This window comes from Micrasema longulum, unplaced genomic scaffold (assembly GCF_059751315.1).
Source record: "Micrasema longulum isolate JH-2025_06_02 unplaced genomic scaffold, ASM5975131v1 h1tg000504l, whole genome shotgun sequence".
Classification (NCBI taxonomy): domain Eukaryota; kingdom Metazoa; phylum Arthropoda; class Insecta; order Trichoptera; family Brachycentridae; genus Micrasema; species Micrasema longulum.
Window position 1 is genome coordinate 221,418 of NW_028277701.1, and position 19,397 is coordinate 240,814.

Sequence of the window (19,397 nt, forward strand, 5' to 3'; positions counted from 1 at the left end):
GTTTTTCATAACCCCGGTTTTACGTCAAAAATTTTTTTATTACTCATTCGATCTGTCAAAAGACGAGCCACGCGCCGCCGCGTGAATGGAGAATAAAATCAAGGTAAATAAAATAATGTGTAAATTATTGTCTCAAACTAAATTCAAAGTAGGTGGAGTGTAATTGACCATTTTGTTTAAGTGTCTAATTTTGACATTTTACGAAATAGTGACATGCAGTTGACGCATGTTTAGGAAGAATAAAGTCTTTACATCAATAAATTACGATGCAGAAAGTTTCAAAAACTGACAATATAAATATTATTTGATGATATACACACATAATGTGAAAAGGAGATAGTTTAAACAGTTATCATAAAAGTGTGCAACAGTCCGCGATGTAAATGACAGTTGAAATTTTGTGGTGCCATACTAAAAAAGTGATACAATATAAATAAAATTTCCCAATATTTAGGGATAAAATCGTTGTATGCATTTTATGCAAATTCAAATTTTTATTTTCGTGTTTTTAAGGTTAAGTACCTAGATACAATTATTTATGTATATATTTTTTTTAATTCTATAAAAAATAACACATTGCAGTATTGCTTGAAAAATACAAAATATTTTTAATAATAACCCCAATCATGACAGTTCTTACAATTTTCTGCAGTATATTTAGTATAGCCTTGCACAATAATTATGTTTTAATGAAATCTCATTTTTCCCATACATTTTCCATTTCCTCACTTAAAGTTTTCCTCAGTTTTACTGTTTTTTTTTGTTGCTCCCTTGAAAAACAGGGGGTTTTACTGTATGTGATATTTCCCTATTACAATACAGAACACCCAGGCTTGAGAAACATCCCATTTAATTTTTGTGTTCTCACCGGGAATCGAACCCGGAACCAAATCCCGTGCGTAGGTCAAGTATCTTAGCCATTACACCACGGAGGTCGCCAAATTTTGGTCCAAATAAAATTAAAAAATCAATTGTCCACCCTTTTCAACCTTTATATTATAATGTGTACGTCAAGACTGTTCCTAAATTGTTTTATTTTGTCACTAGGGGCTGCAGCTCAGTACGCCAAGAGTGCGACAGAGAGCAGCGGGAAGAGCGGCTCAGTGGACCTCTTCCAAACCTGCGCTCCCCCATCCCCTACCTGCGAAGATGACTTTAATCCCAGGTAACATAACCCAATGTTACCTAACTTGACCTAATCAAACTAATCTAATCTTTCTATATTTTTGTGAGAGGCCTTATGTATATATATATATATATATATATATAGTTGGATAATTTATATAGCGCCATTTTTGTTAAAATCACCTCAAGGGCGCTGTACAATTAATAAATATCCCAGTACGTCTTGCAACTACAGAGCGCATGGACGGTTGGGATTCTAGTTCCTCGTTTTCAATTAAGATCAATAAAAAATTATAACAGATAGGAGCTAGATTACAGGACGTCTTGCAGCTACAGAGCGCATCGACAGTTAGAAATTTAGCCCCCATTTACACATTTTAAAAATTGACAAATAAATTTAGTGTATTAATGATATTTAAAAAAAATAAAATATTAGTAATAAAAAGGAGTAAGATAACAACACGTCTTGCAGCTACTAAGCGCATAGACAATTGGAATTCTAGACCCCATTTACAAAATTTAGGTATTTTAAAGTTGATGTATGAAAGCTAGATAACCAATCATCGTGCAGCTACAAAGCGCATTGACGAGTAGAATTCCAGCAAAGTTAAAACAATATCAATAAATTTATAAAAAATAGAGCATAGTAGTGAATTGGTCAAGTGTTCATGCCAAGAAGTAAGCAAAAAAAAACTAAATAAATCAAACACTGTTTGAACTCCATGGTAAACAAAGGGAGATAGATGTCCGAAGAGAAGCTTTTGTAGACAGTAGGTAGATACCGTCGCCATGTGGCCCGCTGGCTAGTAGATAGTTTCTGGAAACGCACGTGTGTAGTACTATTATGCCTTTTGTTCCAACGGCTTGGTGTCCATTTTGGTCCGTATTATTTCGTTTTATGAGACGCAACATTCCTGTTCAATTCACTTTTTTACATGAATATTACACAATTGCGTGTATGAGCAGTTTGATTTATCATTTTGTATGTTATTAGAAGGCAGATATTTGAAATATTATGTATTTATCAATAAATGTCAGTTCACTTTTTTTATGGTATTGAAAACTCTCCCAACAGAAGTGCAAAATTGCAAGAGTGAAATGATGTTTCGAAAAATCTTTTCAAAACTTACCAGGGGTGGTATTCCAAACGCTCCTGCGGCCGTATTATCTCGTGTATTTTGTATGTGAAAAACTGTTTTCTCGTGCCGCGAGAGTGGTTCAGAATAGCGCCCCAGGCCTGTATTATAATGGGAATGCACGAAGAGCTCGCTACTCGCCTAGGAATTGCTAGAGCAACTTTTATCACGGTGCGTGCTGTCTGGAACTTTAGTCTATACTTGGTCAAAACGAAATGCAGTTTTCAACACCTATGTTCTGAGTTTTGAGATCAAGTGCAAGGAGATGTTCGATGTCATTACCAACATTTGTACCGTGGTGGACCTGGCTTGGACACGTGCTGCGCATGCCTCATGAGAGCCTTAACTCGTGTTGTCTCTTCACACAGGCGGGCTTTCGCCGTCCTGGAAGACCGTCGATTATGATTTTTCGGCTTTATTCAGCAGAACTAAATGGTGTGGGATTAACGTAGGAGGAGGTGAGAGTGCTGGCTAGCAAAAAGGTCTCCTGGAGGCGTCCACATGCTCTTCTTAGGAGCAGATGTAGAAAAAGAAAAAGATGATTATAATCGGAAATCAACAGAGTTATCTTTCGATTATTGTCTTTAGTCAATTAAAATTCTCTGAATAAAAATGGAATATTCATTTTACCAACTAATTTCCATACAAATATACACATTGTCATACGACGTTCAATTTCACTTCATAAACAGTTAAAGATAATTCAATTACCTTCCCATTGTAATACGGGCCAAAAAAATGTTTGGATTCACATAAGTAATCCATCCTCACGTGTGTGGACTTAGAAGAAAAATATATTTTCTACCATTGAATAAAACAAAATATTTTCTGTGTCCAGAGGAGACGAATTACCCGCTGCCAAAGAGTTTGGGGACTTCGCTACCGCCTTCGGTGGCCCGGATCCCCCGGCCGCCGCCCCTCGCCCCCCCTCCGGAGGGCCAGATGAGTTCGCCGACTTCAGCAGTGCCTTTGTCGCCACCAACACGCCCGGTCAGTTTTATTTTATGATTTTGTTTTACCGGGTAAATACCTTCCTACAATATGATTTTTTTCAGTTTTGATGTGTTGATAGATGCTTCTGTGAGTGTCTCTTGAGGTAGACTATTCGACGCGTTCATAGATCTGCTATAAAATGTTTAGTAGGGTTTAGAAACATACATCTTTTCAATAATATTAAAAACGCACCTTATAAAAAATACAATCATTAGCCGACAACTAGGCTAATTAAAAACGGAAGATACCGAAACAATGTGTTCACAATAATAGTAGGTACTTATCTACCAGTTTTGGGAAAACTATAGACATTGATTGATCGAGGGTTAAATCCTAAAATCTAAAATGGAAGTCTGTTGTAACTTTTAGGACTCCTTCAATAAATTTTGGTGCTGAGCTGATAGATCAAATAAAATTTAAGCTGTCGTCCCCTCTGATGATGAGAAGTTCGACAACAGATAGTTTTTCATCAGTTTCGATAGATCCCTGAAAACTCTAAGTTCTAATTTTTTAAATTATAATAATTAGTAAGCGAACAAAAAAAATAGGGTTGGCTTTATAGGAGCCTTTTTTTTATCGATATCAATGATGCCACAATTCGATATTAAATCTGATTTTAAGGCAACATCCTTACCTAAATAATATTTTACAATATTTTGTCTGTTTCACAGCGTTTCCATACATTTTGTAGGTACGCCTTTAAGTGTGCATGCTATGCACTCGTGCGTGCTATGCACTCGTGCGTGCTATGCACTCTCCCGCAGATGCGTTTAGTCTGATTTATAAACTAAACATGTTTTTTTATTTAACATTTTATATACATATTTAATTTATATACATACAAGAGCGGGCATATTGCCTTAAGGCAATCTCTTCCTACCTACGCAAATCGTTCAGTTTTAGAAAATTACAAGTACGAAATAAGAAATCTATCCAGGTCTTTTACCGGCATCTAGCGTGTATCCCACTTTATATATTTCAGAAAGTTTCTCAGTAAACCATCGGTGTTAAAGAAAATAAAAAGAAGGTACTTACATGAGTATAATAGACTGTTTATCTACAATCTAAATAAGTATATCTGACAAAAAAGCTTTATGATATTTTCACGGAATTTAAATTTACAAATTTCGGCTACGGTTGTGACAGTAAAAGCTTGTGGATCTTGGGGAGTTGTGACGAGATGTAAAGGAAAAAGAAAACGAGTGATTCGTGCGTAGGCTTTATATAGTCTTGCCTACGTCACTGATCCTCAGGGCTGCCAACTTTTCAGGTCTCTTGTCCTTGGTTAGTACCTACTTTTAGGTACCACAATATATATATATGATACCCCCTAATTGGTGGTTGGATAGGATGTGGGTGGAACCCGAATTGCAGTCACCTCTTGATCATTTTATTTTTTAAAAAGTGAAATGGGCGAAGAGCTGCGATGTAAATGTAAATACCCTAATTTTTCACTTTTAAAAAAAAATGCATAGGCGTTTTTCCATTAACTAGCATTCCAATACACAAGTTTTGAGCCCTGTTTGAAATTGATTTTCTATTGAAACATTGCTGTGTTTGACCCCCTCTAATATGCGTATAAAAATAAAATCCCTATAATTAATTTGCAGCATCATCCAACGCGGCCTCAATCGACCTACTGGGTGGCCACCCCACCACCTCCGGCCTCCTGGACCTGCAGGCCTTGACCTCTCCGCCTCAGCTGCAACAGCCCCCGGTCTCCCAGATGGCCACCCTGACTATCGACCCCATCGAAGGTAGGACCCAGACACCAACTTGTATCATTCATCCATTGCACCGCATGCATATTCAAACTGAGATGCGCTACTAAGCACATTGGAGCAAACCAGTTTTCAAATATTGATTCTCTGTGCTTATTAGGGCAGTAGAATTATCAATCATTGTTTTTTTTGCTGTGCTGAAATCTTAATTTATTTAAACTTAACAGCCTTTATATCAACACTAACATTTAGTAGATTTTACAATGGCCTTATGCTAGAAAAACGGTTACCCATTTCAATTGCTTTTTCGAATTGCTATCTTATGTTTTATGTTTTTGCAATTACGTGATTATATTACTTAATTACCAATAATTTTCTATTTAAATTGATTTTTCAACATTTCGGTGTACACACATCCTAATTGACAATGTAACCTCAAAAGTAGCTGTCGAATCACCTTCTCCAATTCATCATCATATTATTATTTATTATCACACAAAACAAAATGATAAGGTTGGTACTGTGAATTTACACTTTGGAGCTATCTTCATATGCCACACTGCATAATCGTTCAATCGTGATGGGTGCGAGTGTGGCCGATAACACGCTGTGTTAAAACACATTTGTAGTGTCCAAATGATTTACCCATTTACATATAATGCGTAGACATGCCTTATAGAGTAAAATATTTTTTAAAGTAGCGACACGAAAATGTTCCAGGGCTGCATTCAACGAGCATGTATAGGCTATCAAAAATTGAAGGATACTCATTTTTGGTACATAAAACAGTTTGTATTTTAACGTTAACAATCAATATTCATTTTTGGTGGATTCCAATCAGGTTCTTTCCTGGAATTCCTTATAATTTCGACCCATTTATTTCTTTTCACTAGATTTTTAGGTACGACAAGATAATATTAACTCACATTTATTAAATTTGAAAATCGTTTTCCTATCAGTGCATACTGTAACCAAGAAGAGCTTCGCAATTGCGCCTCTAGGCGTAGTTTGACGTTTACAAAAAATAATGTTATGTTTGAATATTAACTGTTAATTACTCATGAACAAATATTTACCAATGAAAAGTTATACAATCCTTTTTCCAATGTTTATCTGAAAGGTTTTTTTTTACATGTTTTCATGACACAAGTAGGACTTTTTGTTTCGATTTTAAACGTCACGCCTAGGTGTGGCGGTCGTAGAACGATTAAATAATTCACTATTAGAAAATGGGAATCTAGTGCTGGTAGAGTGGGGTTCGAATCTCAGACCTATGATCCGTAAGTCCACAACATTAACCACGGGACCACAATCCGGTTCGACTATTTAAATTAATTTTGGTTAAATATCTAAATAAAGTACATTACATTGTTTCTATTAAGATCTGCTTCTTTGGGTATTTTGTATATGTAATGCTTTTGTGTCAAAATAAAATGTTTTACTGAGACACTGCAACGTGCATAATTATTGTTTGGCTTTGGTGTAAGACGCATTCTACTACTCATATTGAATATTTAACGGTGATTTTTATTTATTCAATTTTAAATTCTTTTCCTAAAAGCCCTAAACAGCTTGAGCTGGGAAAATGGGAATCGAGTTTTGGTAGTGGGATTTGAGCCTTGGATCTTTGGTAGTTTGAGTATCACAGGATCGCATATTATTTTATATACATCTCAAATATGTATTTTCAGATCGATGATCTAAAAAATAATTTTGATATTTAATACTTTACTAAAGGCATCGAGCTACTGGAAAAAGTCCAAAGATGTGCTACAAAAATCCCCAAATTTCTCAAAAGTATGCCTTACCACTTTATTACGGATAACTTATATAGCGCCATTTTTGTAATATAATACCTCAAGGGCGATATACAAAGTGATTATATAAAGAAATAAATTTTATTTAAACTTTTTTAATTTAAGAAAAACTGTTTACTTTGTTATTACATGCTATGGATTTCTTCAAATGATTTAGAGAACAAGTGGGTTTAAAGTTTTTTCCGAAACATCATTTCACTCTCACAGTTTCACACCTCTGTTGGGAGAGCATTCCGTGCCGTAGGGCCTGCGACCGCAAAAGCGTGTTCACCGAATTTAGTGCGCTGTTTCCATAGAAGTATAATAACTTTTCCTCTCGACGTAGATGTAGCTGATCTAATTGTAAGACGTTGTGTCAGCTAGTTCACCTGGAATGCAAAGTTCCTTTAGATATTCTGGAGCAGAGTTGTGCATTGACTTATCCAACAGATTTTGTATTCCACCCTCTGTGGAAAACGTAGCCAGTGTATTTCCCGAAGTAGTGGAGTGATACGACTGAATACAGACTGTAGGCGAGTCATTTTATACATTGGTAGACCTGCGTAGATACCATTACAATAGTCGACTCTAGACACTACAAACGCATTTATTAATTGACGGGCTGCATCAACTACCACGGTAGATTAAAAGCACCAGGACTTACATCATTGGAAGAACGACGGAAGAGAGGGAACTTGATAGAAACTTATAAGATACTCAATAACTTCTATGACTACCCCCTGCATGAGATGTATCAATTAAATCCCAACACAAATTTATTGGATCGTAATTAGACTATCGTCCCCAATTCCACTTCAATATCAAGAAAAACTTCCTTTCCAGCAGGATAGTTTCAGACTGGAATAAATTGCCAAGTCTAGTTGTCCATTCTATTTCGATTAACCGGTTCAACAACCCATTGGATGCTTTTTTGGAGGAAGAAGAACGCAGACAAGAAGCAGTACACGAGATATAGGCGCATCAGCAAAGGCTGCCTGCCTATAATGAATAATAATAATATTATTTTTTTTCAAAATGTTTTCATGAAACAGAATATGAGAAGCGAACAGTAACAAGTTTAGTTATATCCTTAAAATAAACACATTTTTTAACTACTTAATATTTATTTCATTACCGATCAGTTTCTGAGCTACTTCGTTCTCCTTTATCAACGCGTAATTTACAAATGAATATATTTAATCCTGTTTTATGTGCTGTCAATGTGTCATGTCTAACAAAACACTCGACATACAGACTTTGTGTATTATCTCCAAATGTATTATATTTAGGTAAATTTATAAAATAGGATTATGTGGTGGCTCAGAAACCCGTCGGTAATTTAATAAATAATAAGTGGTTCAATAATAAAGTGTTTTTATTTTAATTATATAACGAATAATCACAAAGTTAGCGCTTTAAATGCGACTCTAATAATATGTAGAAATCGAAAATTAATACATTTTCTAGGAGGTTGGAATATTTGCAAAAAGAAAAGGGGCACGGAAAATGGACCTACCTTTAATGTGATGATGCACTGTTCTTCAATATCGGATGATGAAAGTTCATCTAATTACACAATTATCTGTTAATTATTTCAATAACGACTACGACGATTCCAAGAATTCCTTTGTAATGTCAAATTGGTATGCAATGTTCCAAATCTTCTAACTTTGTATTTTGATGTAAGGTAGGTACCATAAGTTCGGATCAAGGGAAGGATAGGATTGATAGGTAATCGGCCAGGAATAATATGGATAAATGCTATTTTATGCTAAACTATTTCCATGCTGAAAATGTCAACGTTTATTATAAATACAAGGGCAGTTCAATAAGAACCAGTGTTAGGAATGAAGACGCCATTTTTTCCAAAAACAAATTGTTTTTTTTTTTTTACTTAGTCCCCTTTAAAAAAATTTCAAATTCAAATTATTTATTCACAAAGTAACATAACAAATAACAAAGGATTTAAGACGTTAAATTGGAACTTTATATCAAACCAAGAACCCTTGAGCGATGGTTCGACATTATTAAGGTATAATACTCTCTAATAGCAAGAGTATTTGCCTCTTAAACGTAGTTTCACTAATGTGAAAGATGTCGATCTCCAAAGTGATAATGTTCAGCTGCTTGACTGCTCTTCCAATCGGCATGACCAGAGGCAGGTTGGTTCTGTAAACCGGGAGGTAAAACAGTCTGTGCTGACGCTGTCGGAGATAGCCATCAGGAACATAAAAATTGATACTCTCTAAAATGGCCGAGTTATCGATGAAACCCCTCAACAGTCTGAAAAAATGGGTCAGTGTAGACCCATCCCTTCTGAGTTGCAAACTATTGGTCCCAAGCATACCCAAGAAGAACCCAGTGGGATAGAACCATGGATAACTACCATGGGTTATACACTTCACCACAATGTCCGTTTGATTGTTGCTCGGTTTCTGGTGTTTGATGATGAATCCAGGTCTCATCGACGGTGGCAACTCGCCGCAGAAAGTCGGACCGTGCTTAAATTGCTCCAAACACAGCTTCGAAGTTGAAAGCTGCACCCGCTTATTGTCCACCGTAAACAATTGCGACACCCATAGGGCCGACAACTTTTTCATCACCAACTTATGTAAATATTGATTGCAGCTCCCATCGACACACCTGTTATCTGCTATTTCGCGTACTTTTGTTTGACGATCAGCGAGAATCGTGTCTTGGACTTTTTTTAAATTTATTTTTTCGGTAACCACATCTGCCGGGTTTTCGGCACTAATTTTTACTTCAGTTTACCAGTTTAGGCGTGACTGAGCAGTGAAAGGTCGCGTGTGTGGTTTGCTGCTTTTTTTATTAGGTCGATCCCACCTCAATTTGCTACAATTAACAACACTAAGGTTTAAATATTTGTTGCCGTTATTAAAAAGATTAGTTACTTATAGCTGATGTTATTAGATTTTTAAAATAAGTTACTGATTGTTTAGTTAAATTTTTTGGGAAGCTCTGGTTCCAACTAAACTATGGACAGACTGCACATGGTAGCTACGTATTTTACATATTGCTCTTTATTTCTTACGCAAAAAATTTTACATTGTGTTTTTCAATAAGTTTAATAAAATTAAGTTCAAATAGGCTATAATGGGACCGGCTAATGTGGTGCATTAGCTAAAACATATTAGGTATACAGTATTTGTTTCCAGAAAAAAAAACATATAACTACATTTGATTTATTAATCGGTCTCTAATTAAATTTGTTTTCTGTACTTTATTCGGTCAGTTTTCCATTTTGGTTATTATTATTGTTTTTTAAATATTTGTTTTATTTGTCTATCTCTGTGTTGTAAAAGCATGAATATTGACATTCCAGAATGTACAACAAATTCTCTATTGATTGTCCGACTGATGAACAAAAATATGCGTTTCGGTAATTCAAATAATTGTTTTGCGTACACTATTGACCTTCTAAACGTATATCGACACAAATTGTGTCGACATACATTTAGCGTAAATACGTGCGTGTTAGATAAAGAAACGGAATGACATCGCGAAATTGGCAAGGAGGCATCGGTTGTGGAGAATGTTCCGAGTGTTGTTTGAAGAGCGGGGACACAGCGAGTGTATTGGGATTTCAGGAGCGGACGAGGTCATGCGGAGCCTGCGCGACCTGGGCGCCCCCACCACCGCCGCCCAGGCCGCCGCGCTGCTCGGACCCGTGCGGCTCGCCCTGCCCGGCCCGCTCACCACGCAGCGCCTCGTGGGGCCCGACACGCCGCCGCGCTGGCCGCCCTACGCGCGCGCCGTATACGCGCCCCTGCTGGCCGCGTTGCTGGAAGCCTGGCCGCTGTCCGGCGACCGGCTGGACCCCAGTCTGTCCGCGCTGTTTGCCGTGGAGCACTGCTTCGAGTTCAGCGCCGAGGCTATCGAGGCGCTGTGCACTGCGCTGCGAGGCGCCGAGCGCCCTCGCGTACCGGCGATAGTCGCGCTGCTCGCGCACCACATGAGAAGCGACTGCATGCTCGCTTCTATCGTCAGTGTCTCGCTCGTCCGCCCGCCGGCCGAAATCGATCGCAACGCGTCCGCCTCGGCCTTCTCGCAGTGGCAACAGTACGTACAGTTTGTAGTTTCCCTCCCCCAGAGAGTGGCTAACCGGATGCGCCGCAACCTCCCCGAAGAGTTCATCCCTGAGAACTACTGTCGCCTGCTGGTCTTTCAACTACTGAGGACTATCGATTTCATGTCCGACAGCGTCAACCACGGAGGCTCGTTGTACATTCTCAAGTATATCGCTCACCTTTTGAGCAAGATTATCATAAATTTCAACAGCTACTGCAATTCCGAGTCGCTTCTTGAAATGATAAAAGTATTCGTGTCGTGGACAAGTTCCTTGGAGCCGAGCTGCTACCTCCGAAGACGGCTCATTCAAAATACTCTGGACATTATCAGCCGACCAGCTATTGAAGTTTTCGCCGTCATGCTTCTTCAGAATGTCCCCATCGATTATCGTCTGAATTCTTTCTTCACTTTTCCCCTGTGCAATATTTTAGGAGGAGCGATAAACAGCAGCAAAGATTGGGAATATGTCCTGTGTACTAAGATCCCCCTCATGTGTCACTTCCCTAACGAGAAAACTCTCCTGCTGGAGAACTTGATGGCTTACCTGACTCTGTGTATCCAGGACACGGAATTACAAACACCCATCATCACCCTCTCCAATCTGGCTGTAAATCTCACGTCGGCGTGGTCTAGCAGGACTGGGCTCGCTAATTTACCTTTCAATCAACAAATCTATATTTCTCAAGCACTCATTCTGTCGCTCAATTATTTGATCAACATTACCAGGTTCCACCTGAATTATAGCTATATAGTTACCATCCGCGAGAATCTGTTCGAAGGAGTTCCCCTCTACTTGGAGTCTGCAGACCCCCTAGTCAGGTGCGTAGGAATGAGTACCGCCGAAATATGTCTCAACATCCTGGCGATGAATGATCGTTCGTTCGAACACCGACCGATGTTGCAATTTGATTACTCCGATCTCGGAGAGAATGCTGTAAAATTACACCAAAGGTTGTCCGTACTGAGCAAGAAATGCATTCTGGATCTTAGCTATGCCCAGCCCGCCGAAGAACTCAACGTTTTGTACACGGACGGATTCCAAATGCTACACGACATGGGTAGAAAGATATACGGAGACCTCACTCAAGATTCAGTTAAAGAAACTAAAAAGCCGATTGTTGATTCTAAGATAAATGTACGTGAAAAACCTACTGAAAATGTAAGCACTGGATCGACATCTGTTTCCTCCAATTTAAGGATTGTGGGTGATCTTGAATTAGATTCCGACGATGATTTGGAGCCATTCGATATGAGTGCGGATGTTCCCATTTCTGTCAAGAAGAGGCCTCTTTATCTGAGAGACTTGAAGGATTGTCTGCTGGAGGCCAACGACCACGAAGCGTTCGCCGAATGTCTCGATACAGCCGAGGACCTGATCTACCAGCAGTTGCCGAACGACGACAGTCAACTGGGAATCGAACTGCTAGATGTGTTGTTGCATTTGGATAAAAAATTCCCAGTGGAAGATTTCAACGAAAAACGCCTGTCCGCTTGTATTTCTATTGTGTGCGTTCATCCAGAGCCGACGGCCGAACACATTTGCAGAGAGTTTCACGCTCCTATAGGAAAGCATTCTATCGCCACACGGCTACTGTTTCTCGATGTCATAGCCGAGTCGGCTGGCCGCCTCTCCTATCCGGAAAAGTACAAAGCGGATCAAATCAAGGCGGAGAAAGACAAACACAAACCGGTTTATGATGAAATTGTATATACCAAAGCCGACGTGATCCGCAAGCGTCTGATGGCCAAGACACGATACTATCACTCGCGATCCAGCCACCCCTTTGCGAAATCGACGAAGAATAATTTTTACAAAGTAGCAAAGAGCTTCTTTTATCCGCTCCTCTATGGTTTCGGTAAGCATCAATTCACGTTAAAAGGCCACAATTTGGTGAGAGATTCCGACAACGTATTACTGCAGCACTATCTGGCTGCGATCGCGATGCTGCTTGTAGCGAGCACGAACTGCCCGGACGCACCGCGTTTCTGCCAGGCCGCACTCGAGCTCGTATGGGCATTGCGCTACTGCGCCGACGAGCGCGTGCGGCTGGGCGCGATGTCTATTGTAGCTACAGCCGCACTGCATGTGCCAGGGGCCGCACTACGAGCCACATGCGCCGAACAACTACGCGAGCTGCGCGCGTGGCTCGACGACAGCGCGGCGCATCACCTATCGGGACACATGCTGTCGGACAGCCAAGCCTTCGCGCGCGCCGCGCTTAAAATCCTGGACCCGTGCCTGATGGAGCGAGAGCAGGACAGTATCCTATGAGGTTTGTTCAGGTCGGGCGACCAGTACTCAATGTGGTTCGAATGCTGCTTCGAACCCTGAGTTAAAATTTACGGAGAATTATTGTCAGTTCTGAGGTAAATCCCACCAAGTGAGTTTATTATTACATTTTGTGTATCAGATTGAACTCTTAGACGACTCTGCTTAAAAATTCCCCTGGAAACGGTGCTGCAATTTTGTGTTATGATAAGCAAAACATGACGTGTTTTTAAATACAGATATTTTCCTTAATTTCTAAAAATAATTTAGGTCTGTTGTAGCAAAATATGACGTGATTATTCAAAAAATAAGAGACATACATCATAGACCACGCAAGGGTTAATGTCAAGAAAAAATTGATTATTTTAATTTGAAAACATTATTTTGAGTTTGCTTAAATGTTTATGGATAAGTTTGTGTGAGCAGTTGGCTGATTCATTTCTATAGTGTGTAATTTTACAGTTCTCAATGTACGGAACTTATCTTTATGTTCCCATTGACAATATTCACTCAGTAAATTATATAATATATGTGTTAAATGTCTACAAATAATCATTGTATTGTAGTTGCCTATATCTTACAATGTTACGGGGTTATGCATTACATAAGTTTTTACAGTATATTTCAAGTAATTTTCACAAGTATTTTTAATAAAAATATTCATTTTGGACCAAGTTATTATTATATACCCTTTCTTACAAATAGTGCCTCACGAAGACCATCAGTATTTCTTAGTGGTTAATCTAAAATCAATTGAACAAAAGTGAAAAAAGTTTATTGGGTTATATGTCGAGAACTAGTGACGTCACAGGCGGAGTCATTTCATAATTACTTAACTTTAAAAATCACAGTGCTGATAATATGATACATAAAAACATTTAAAAAATCATTTTTGGCTTGGTTTGTTGGTAGTGCCTAGCAAATATATATATTTTTTTAAAATCCTTTAACTTCCTCATTGAGCTGATAAATTCATCATCATCATTCCCTTTCCACACCTAATGGTGCATAGGGCACTGAATTGGTACACCAATCGCAGCGTATCTCGATCATTTTGTTACATGAAGGTAAGATGATCAGTCTTACGCTTCAGGTACCAGTCCCAGGACCATGAAATATTCTAGCGTAAAAACACCCTTTTAAATCAATATTTCATATCAAGCAATGTCGGGATTCAAACCCGAGACCTCTTGCATGGTAGGCAAATGCGCTGACTTGGTCCAGAATTAATATTTTCATTTGAAATTTTTATGAAATGTAGTGTAAAAACTTGGTATTATGTACTAAATAAAAAAAACATTATTCAACAGTTTGAAAAAAATCTTGGAAATGTATATTTAATCAGGCCTCTGACTTCCCATAACCACTTAAATTCTTCAAAATAATTATGTGATAAAAAACGAACAATTTTCTGAATGTTTTACAGCAGTAACTTTGTAGTTTTACCGTGTTGAATAATTGGACAAGAGATTGGATATCAACCTCTTCTTTTCCGAGAATCTTTATTCTGGATGTGAAATACTAAATACATGTTTGTATTTTAAGTTCTTGTAATTTAGTGTTAAACTTAGTGAAGATTTAAAATATTTATTTCAGTTTGCTGAAAGGAACAGTCGTGTTCCAAATTCGGTCTGCATATCGCTGCTTAAATTCAAAAGGGCCACTAATCTTAATTAGTCTTTTTCAGTAGAGTCAATCAAAGTTTTTAACTTTAGTTTTTACTTTTTATTTATAATTTTTATGTTTTTAATATCATTAAATACATTTTTTAAAGCTGTATCTAATTAATTATGGACTTTTGTGCTAACTTTGCTCTGAAGTTAGCCATCAAAATGCCAAAAGGGCTGTTGTGCGATTTGGGTCATTAATAATTCAAAATCCATGGAAGTCTATGTCTAATAGAAAAATATAACCGATTTAAATCTCATTTTTGCATTAAAACAAAATTTCGGATTTTCAATTTGTGGTCGTTTAGAATTTTAGCAGCGTTATTAATTTAGTGATTTTACTCAAAATAAATATATAGTTATATTTTTTATCAATATAAACTCACATTTTGATGTACCCAAAATTTCTTGCTTTTACAACTGTTAAACACAGAACAAAATCGTTGTCCGTATACCAAAAACAAATGTGAATCATTATATGTGTTAGTAGACGTGATATTAACGTTAGTTATACAGGCACACGTGTGTGCTTCATTCGATGTTTATTGTTATATTCTTAAATTAAATATCTGTTGCCATATTAAGAAAAAAATATTAAATATATCTAGGACATTATTTTTTGGCAATGTATCCTCAATCGATCATTGCTACCATCGTTTTGTACCTGTAATTTTAAAAACATGACACTTTATGTTTCAAATCTTTGAAACGTCAAATATTATTAAGTCAGTTATATCACAATAGTATATAAATAAATTTCTCCTACTATTCATTAATAGCTACTGCTTAATGAGAATCTATCCTCCTCTGTTTTATAATACAAGTGATAATTCTCAATTGCCAATTAATCTGTTACGATCTTAAGTGTGTATTTAAGTACAAGTGTAAATAAATTACTGTTGTTTCTGTTATTATTTTTTTTAAGTATTTATTAATTATATTCAACATCCCTTCTAGTTCCGAGCATATATTTTATTTACCAATGTTTTTAGGATGCCACACCCGTTTTTTTTTTAGTAAAGGAAGCATTTATTTCAACTACAGAACTAAAAATTAGATTCACACCAATGTTATTATATAGCTTACTGTCTGGTTTTGTATATTCCCAATAGATAATAATACTATATTATGTTCTACAGCATTAATTGTGGACTAACCTTTTTAGACCTACTTTCACGGTCAAATGTAATCTCTATTAATAAATAAATGTTCATCAAATATATTGTTTTAATTTTCCAAAATATGATTTCTAATATTTCAATTATTGTTTCAATTTCGAACAATTTTAAATCTTTAGTTCTTCATTTCTAAAGCCACGAAAAAAAATATTTGACAATAATTATAAGGTTGCTAAAAGGAAAAATCGTTTTAATGTGTAATTCAATCAAAAACTACATACATATAAATCAGTAAATATTCTTAGTAATGAGATTTAAGTTTTGCTTTACTTTAAAATGTAATAGTTGTACGTATGATTAATCCCAATACACTATTTTCCAAAAACCACTGCATGTAGATAAAGTCATAATAAAATGAAGAAACAATTGATAATCAAAATTATTGTCTTTGTTTCAATGTTCCTTTTGCACTCACTATGATTGTTTTCTTCTGAAGAGTCAACGAATCCCAACAAAGTGTGATTTTCATTCTCAATAAATTTCTATGTCTTTTTTTCTCTGATTAAATGAATTTGCAATGCACACAAATGATACTACATGGCACACAGAAAAGTTTTACAAAAAGAATTAACAACAGTTAAGGCTGATAAAAAGTAAGGAAATCGTATGATTTTGCCATTATAAACATTATCTTACTAAAGTATAATTACTTTTCTACCGGCAGATGAAATTTATACTACATAAACATAGGAACATTGGTAATCATATACATATTTTGTAAAGATAAAGTAAGTCAAATTTGTTTTTATGATTTGTGAAGATAATGAATTGAACAGGAAAGGTATTAAAGAAGTAGAAAATAGTTGAAAAAATAAATTTTGTGATATTTTCCTTAAATTTTAGGTTAATTTATGCCTTCAATAATCGCTTTAAAAAATAAAATAATTTAAATATTTTAGTTCAAACCCTTTTTCATGATATTGTTTTGTGTTTTTTTTTTTTTTAGATAAAGAAGAAATACTTGAGTTCTTATTATTTACTCAAATATTAACACATTGTAGTCGGGCGCTTCGAACAATAGACTCTAGCCTATAGCGGGTGTTTTTCGCGATTAGCGCAAAAATATATCGCTTTCTTAAAATTGACACAATTTCTAAACCAAATAATATTTTCGATCGAAATTTTCAAAGAAATCATATTTGACATTTGATCATCAAAAATAAATAAATTTAGGTAAAAAGTGGTCAATAATTGGTTTTACTTTGCATAATCGGTCGGAACTATCTATGATTTCTTCATTGTTAGAAAAATGCCACGCTTTCCATATCTGCCGAAACCGGTCTCTGGACATCGTTTTAGCAAAATAAGGAGTTTCGGTTGTTGGTTCAGTAGACCAGTACTCGTCCCTTATATCCTTTCGAACTTGTCCCATCAAAATAATCAGCCCCAAAAACTTTTTCATTTCTTTCAAAGTAATATTTTTCCACTTTCCCGATTTTTTATATAATTTGTAATTATGTGAGTTTTGGTGGTAATATCTATTAGATTCGTTTATAAAATATTCAAACAAATCATCACCGATAAATAACTCTATCGCATCACTTACAGTTTGAGGACAATGGACATTTGAATTCAAACCGCGGCGGCCTAAAAACGATTTCAGAACTGGAGGATTATCAAACGATGACCACTCGTCCACATCCTCATCTGAGCTCGTCTCCGAATCAGAATCACTTTCAATAGTGCGACGGTGAAACGTTCTAGGTCTTGGTATTTGTTCATCATCTCTCGGTTCTTTGTCTGACAACTCTTCAATGTCATCATTCCATGAACAATTAGATAAATTGTCGGCATACACTTCATCGTCACTATCATTGGCTTGTAAAGACATTTTTGTAGGGGTAACGTCCTATACAATGCTAATATATTCAAATAAGAAAATACCAAACAGTAAACAAAACAGTGCGAGCGGTATGAAAAATAGTCCAATACGTGAAATGACTCAAACTAAACTGGAGATTGAGATCGCATAAAACTCTAGATTTCTGGCGACGCCTTTACAAGTGGCACACTAGCCAATCCGGACAAGGCATCTCAAATAACGTTGACAGACTGTCGCCTAGCACCCCAGGTAGCAAATCACCCTTCAAGGCGTTTTATTTCACGCTGATAACAAACCCGTTTAATGCCGTTTCCCGCCAACAACCGACAGTCGACAAAAACGGCATTTGCCGTGTCCCGCGGTTGACCGACAGTCCGCGAAAAACGGCAAATGCCGTGTCCCGACGACAATGTGTTAAATTAAATATAAATATAATAATTAAATTTTCAGGCAGTTTTATAAAAGCCATAAATAACGTTTGCTAGAAAAATGGAAATCCAGTTGTGGTAGAGTGGGATTTTAATCTCGGACCTTTAGTCTGTGAGCCCACAATACTACCACGGTACCACAACTCGGTTTTAAATTTCGATTGTAAATATTTAATTTCTATAGTATGTGATTTTAATGCGAGATGAAAATCTATGGCTTTTATGCTTGGTAGACCATAATGAGGTGTTTAAGTGACAGAAAATACACTTAATGGCGCATTCTCCATAAATGTTTTTATATAAAATTTGATACACAATATAAACTAACAAAACACTCAATAACACTAACAAATCCACTATATTTTTTGATATTTTTACTACTCATATTTTAATTTGTTTGCTTTTTAGTAACATAACTGGGGATTTTGGTTGTAGATATTTAAAAAATAAATAGTATAAGTAGGTACGAGAAAGGTAAGTACAAAACCTGTTGGCAGAACAACATAAGCAACACTTTTGGCAAATTGCTTTTTTTTTTACAGTATTACTGTAATGTATATTTTCCATATGATACAGAATTTGCATACATATATTTTTTACTATTTGACCTTTGGATTTAAAATTGAATTAAACATTTCCACAAAAATATCACTGAGAAATTTTTAATTGGTATCTTATATATTATTTTTTTTGGACTGATTTCCACAAAATATAAATGTTTTTTAAAAATATTATGGATATTTTTAAACATGTTTTGTTTTTTGTCTCACTAGAAGTGTCTGTATCGAGACAAGAATCTCACGTTTGCATCAATTGACCAGTGTCAGTACATGAATATTCAATGCAGCACTTGGGATCTACATTATTATGAAATAACATGCTTTTTATAGTTACACTTCCACCTTTAAATGCTCTTAAAATAAACATTTTCAATTTTAAATAGAGGCCTTCATTTCAGGGCTGATAAAATTAGTGCTTATTACTTGTATTGATGTTTCTAGATATTCTTTCCAAAATTTCATACATTTTATGTGCTTAATAAGACCTATCATTGTTTACTAAAGGGTCACATTGGTTATTTAGAAGTTTGATATAGGTATAGATTGTGTAAATATTAGTCTTTATACTACCATGTAATATAAACAAACTAAAGAAATAAATAAATGTGTGGGT

At 36.2% G+C, this 19,397-nt stretch overlaps 1 protein-coding gene across 2 annotated transcripts in view; it reads left to right on the plus strand.

Annotated features, from left to right (window-relative positions):
• lqfR (clathrin interactor lqfR) overlaps nt 1–19,397 on the plus strand; it is a 38,793-nt gene that overhangs the window by 12,096 nt on the left and 7,300 nt on the right. The window contains exons 8-11 of one of the 2 annotated variants that reach the window (XM_088227448.1): nt 1,048–1,165; nt 3,100–3,251; nt 4,865–5,011; nt 10,380–16,014. In XM_088227448.1, the coding sequence (XP_088083574.1) occupies nt 1,048–1,165; nt 3,100–3,251; nt 4,865–5,011; nt 10,380–13,132 (3,170 nt within the window). In that variant the 3' untranslated portion in view covers nt 13,133–16,014. Of the gene's footprint in view, nt 1–1,047; nt 1,166–3,099; nt 3,252–4,864; nt 5,012–10,379; nt 16,015–19,397 lie in introns of those variants that run through there. The other variant, XM_088227449.1, reaches the window with a different exon arrangement.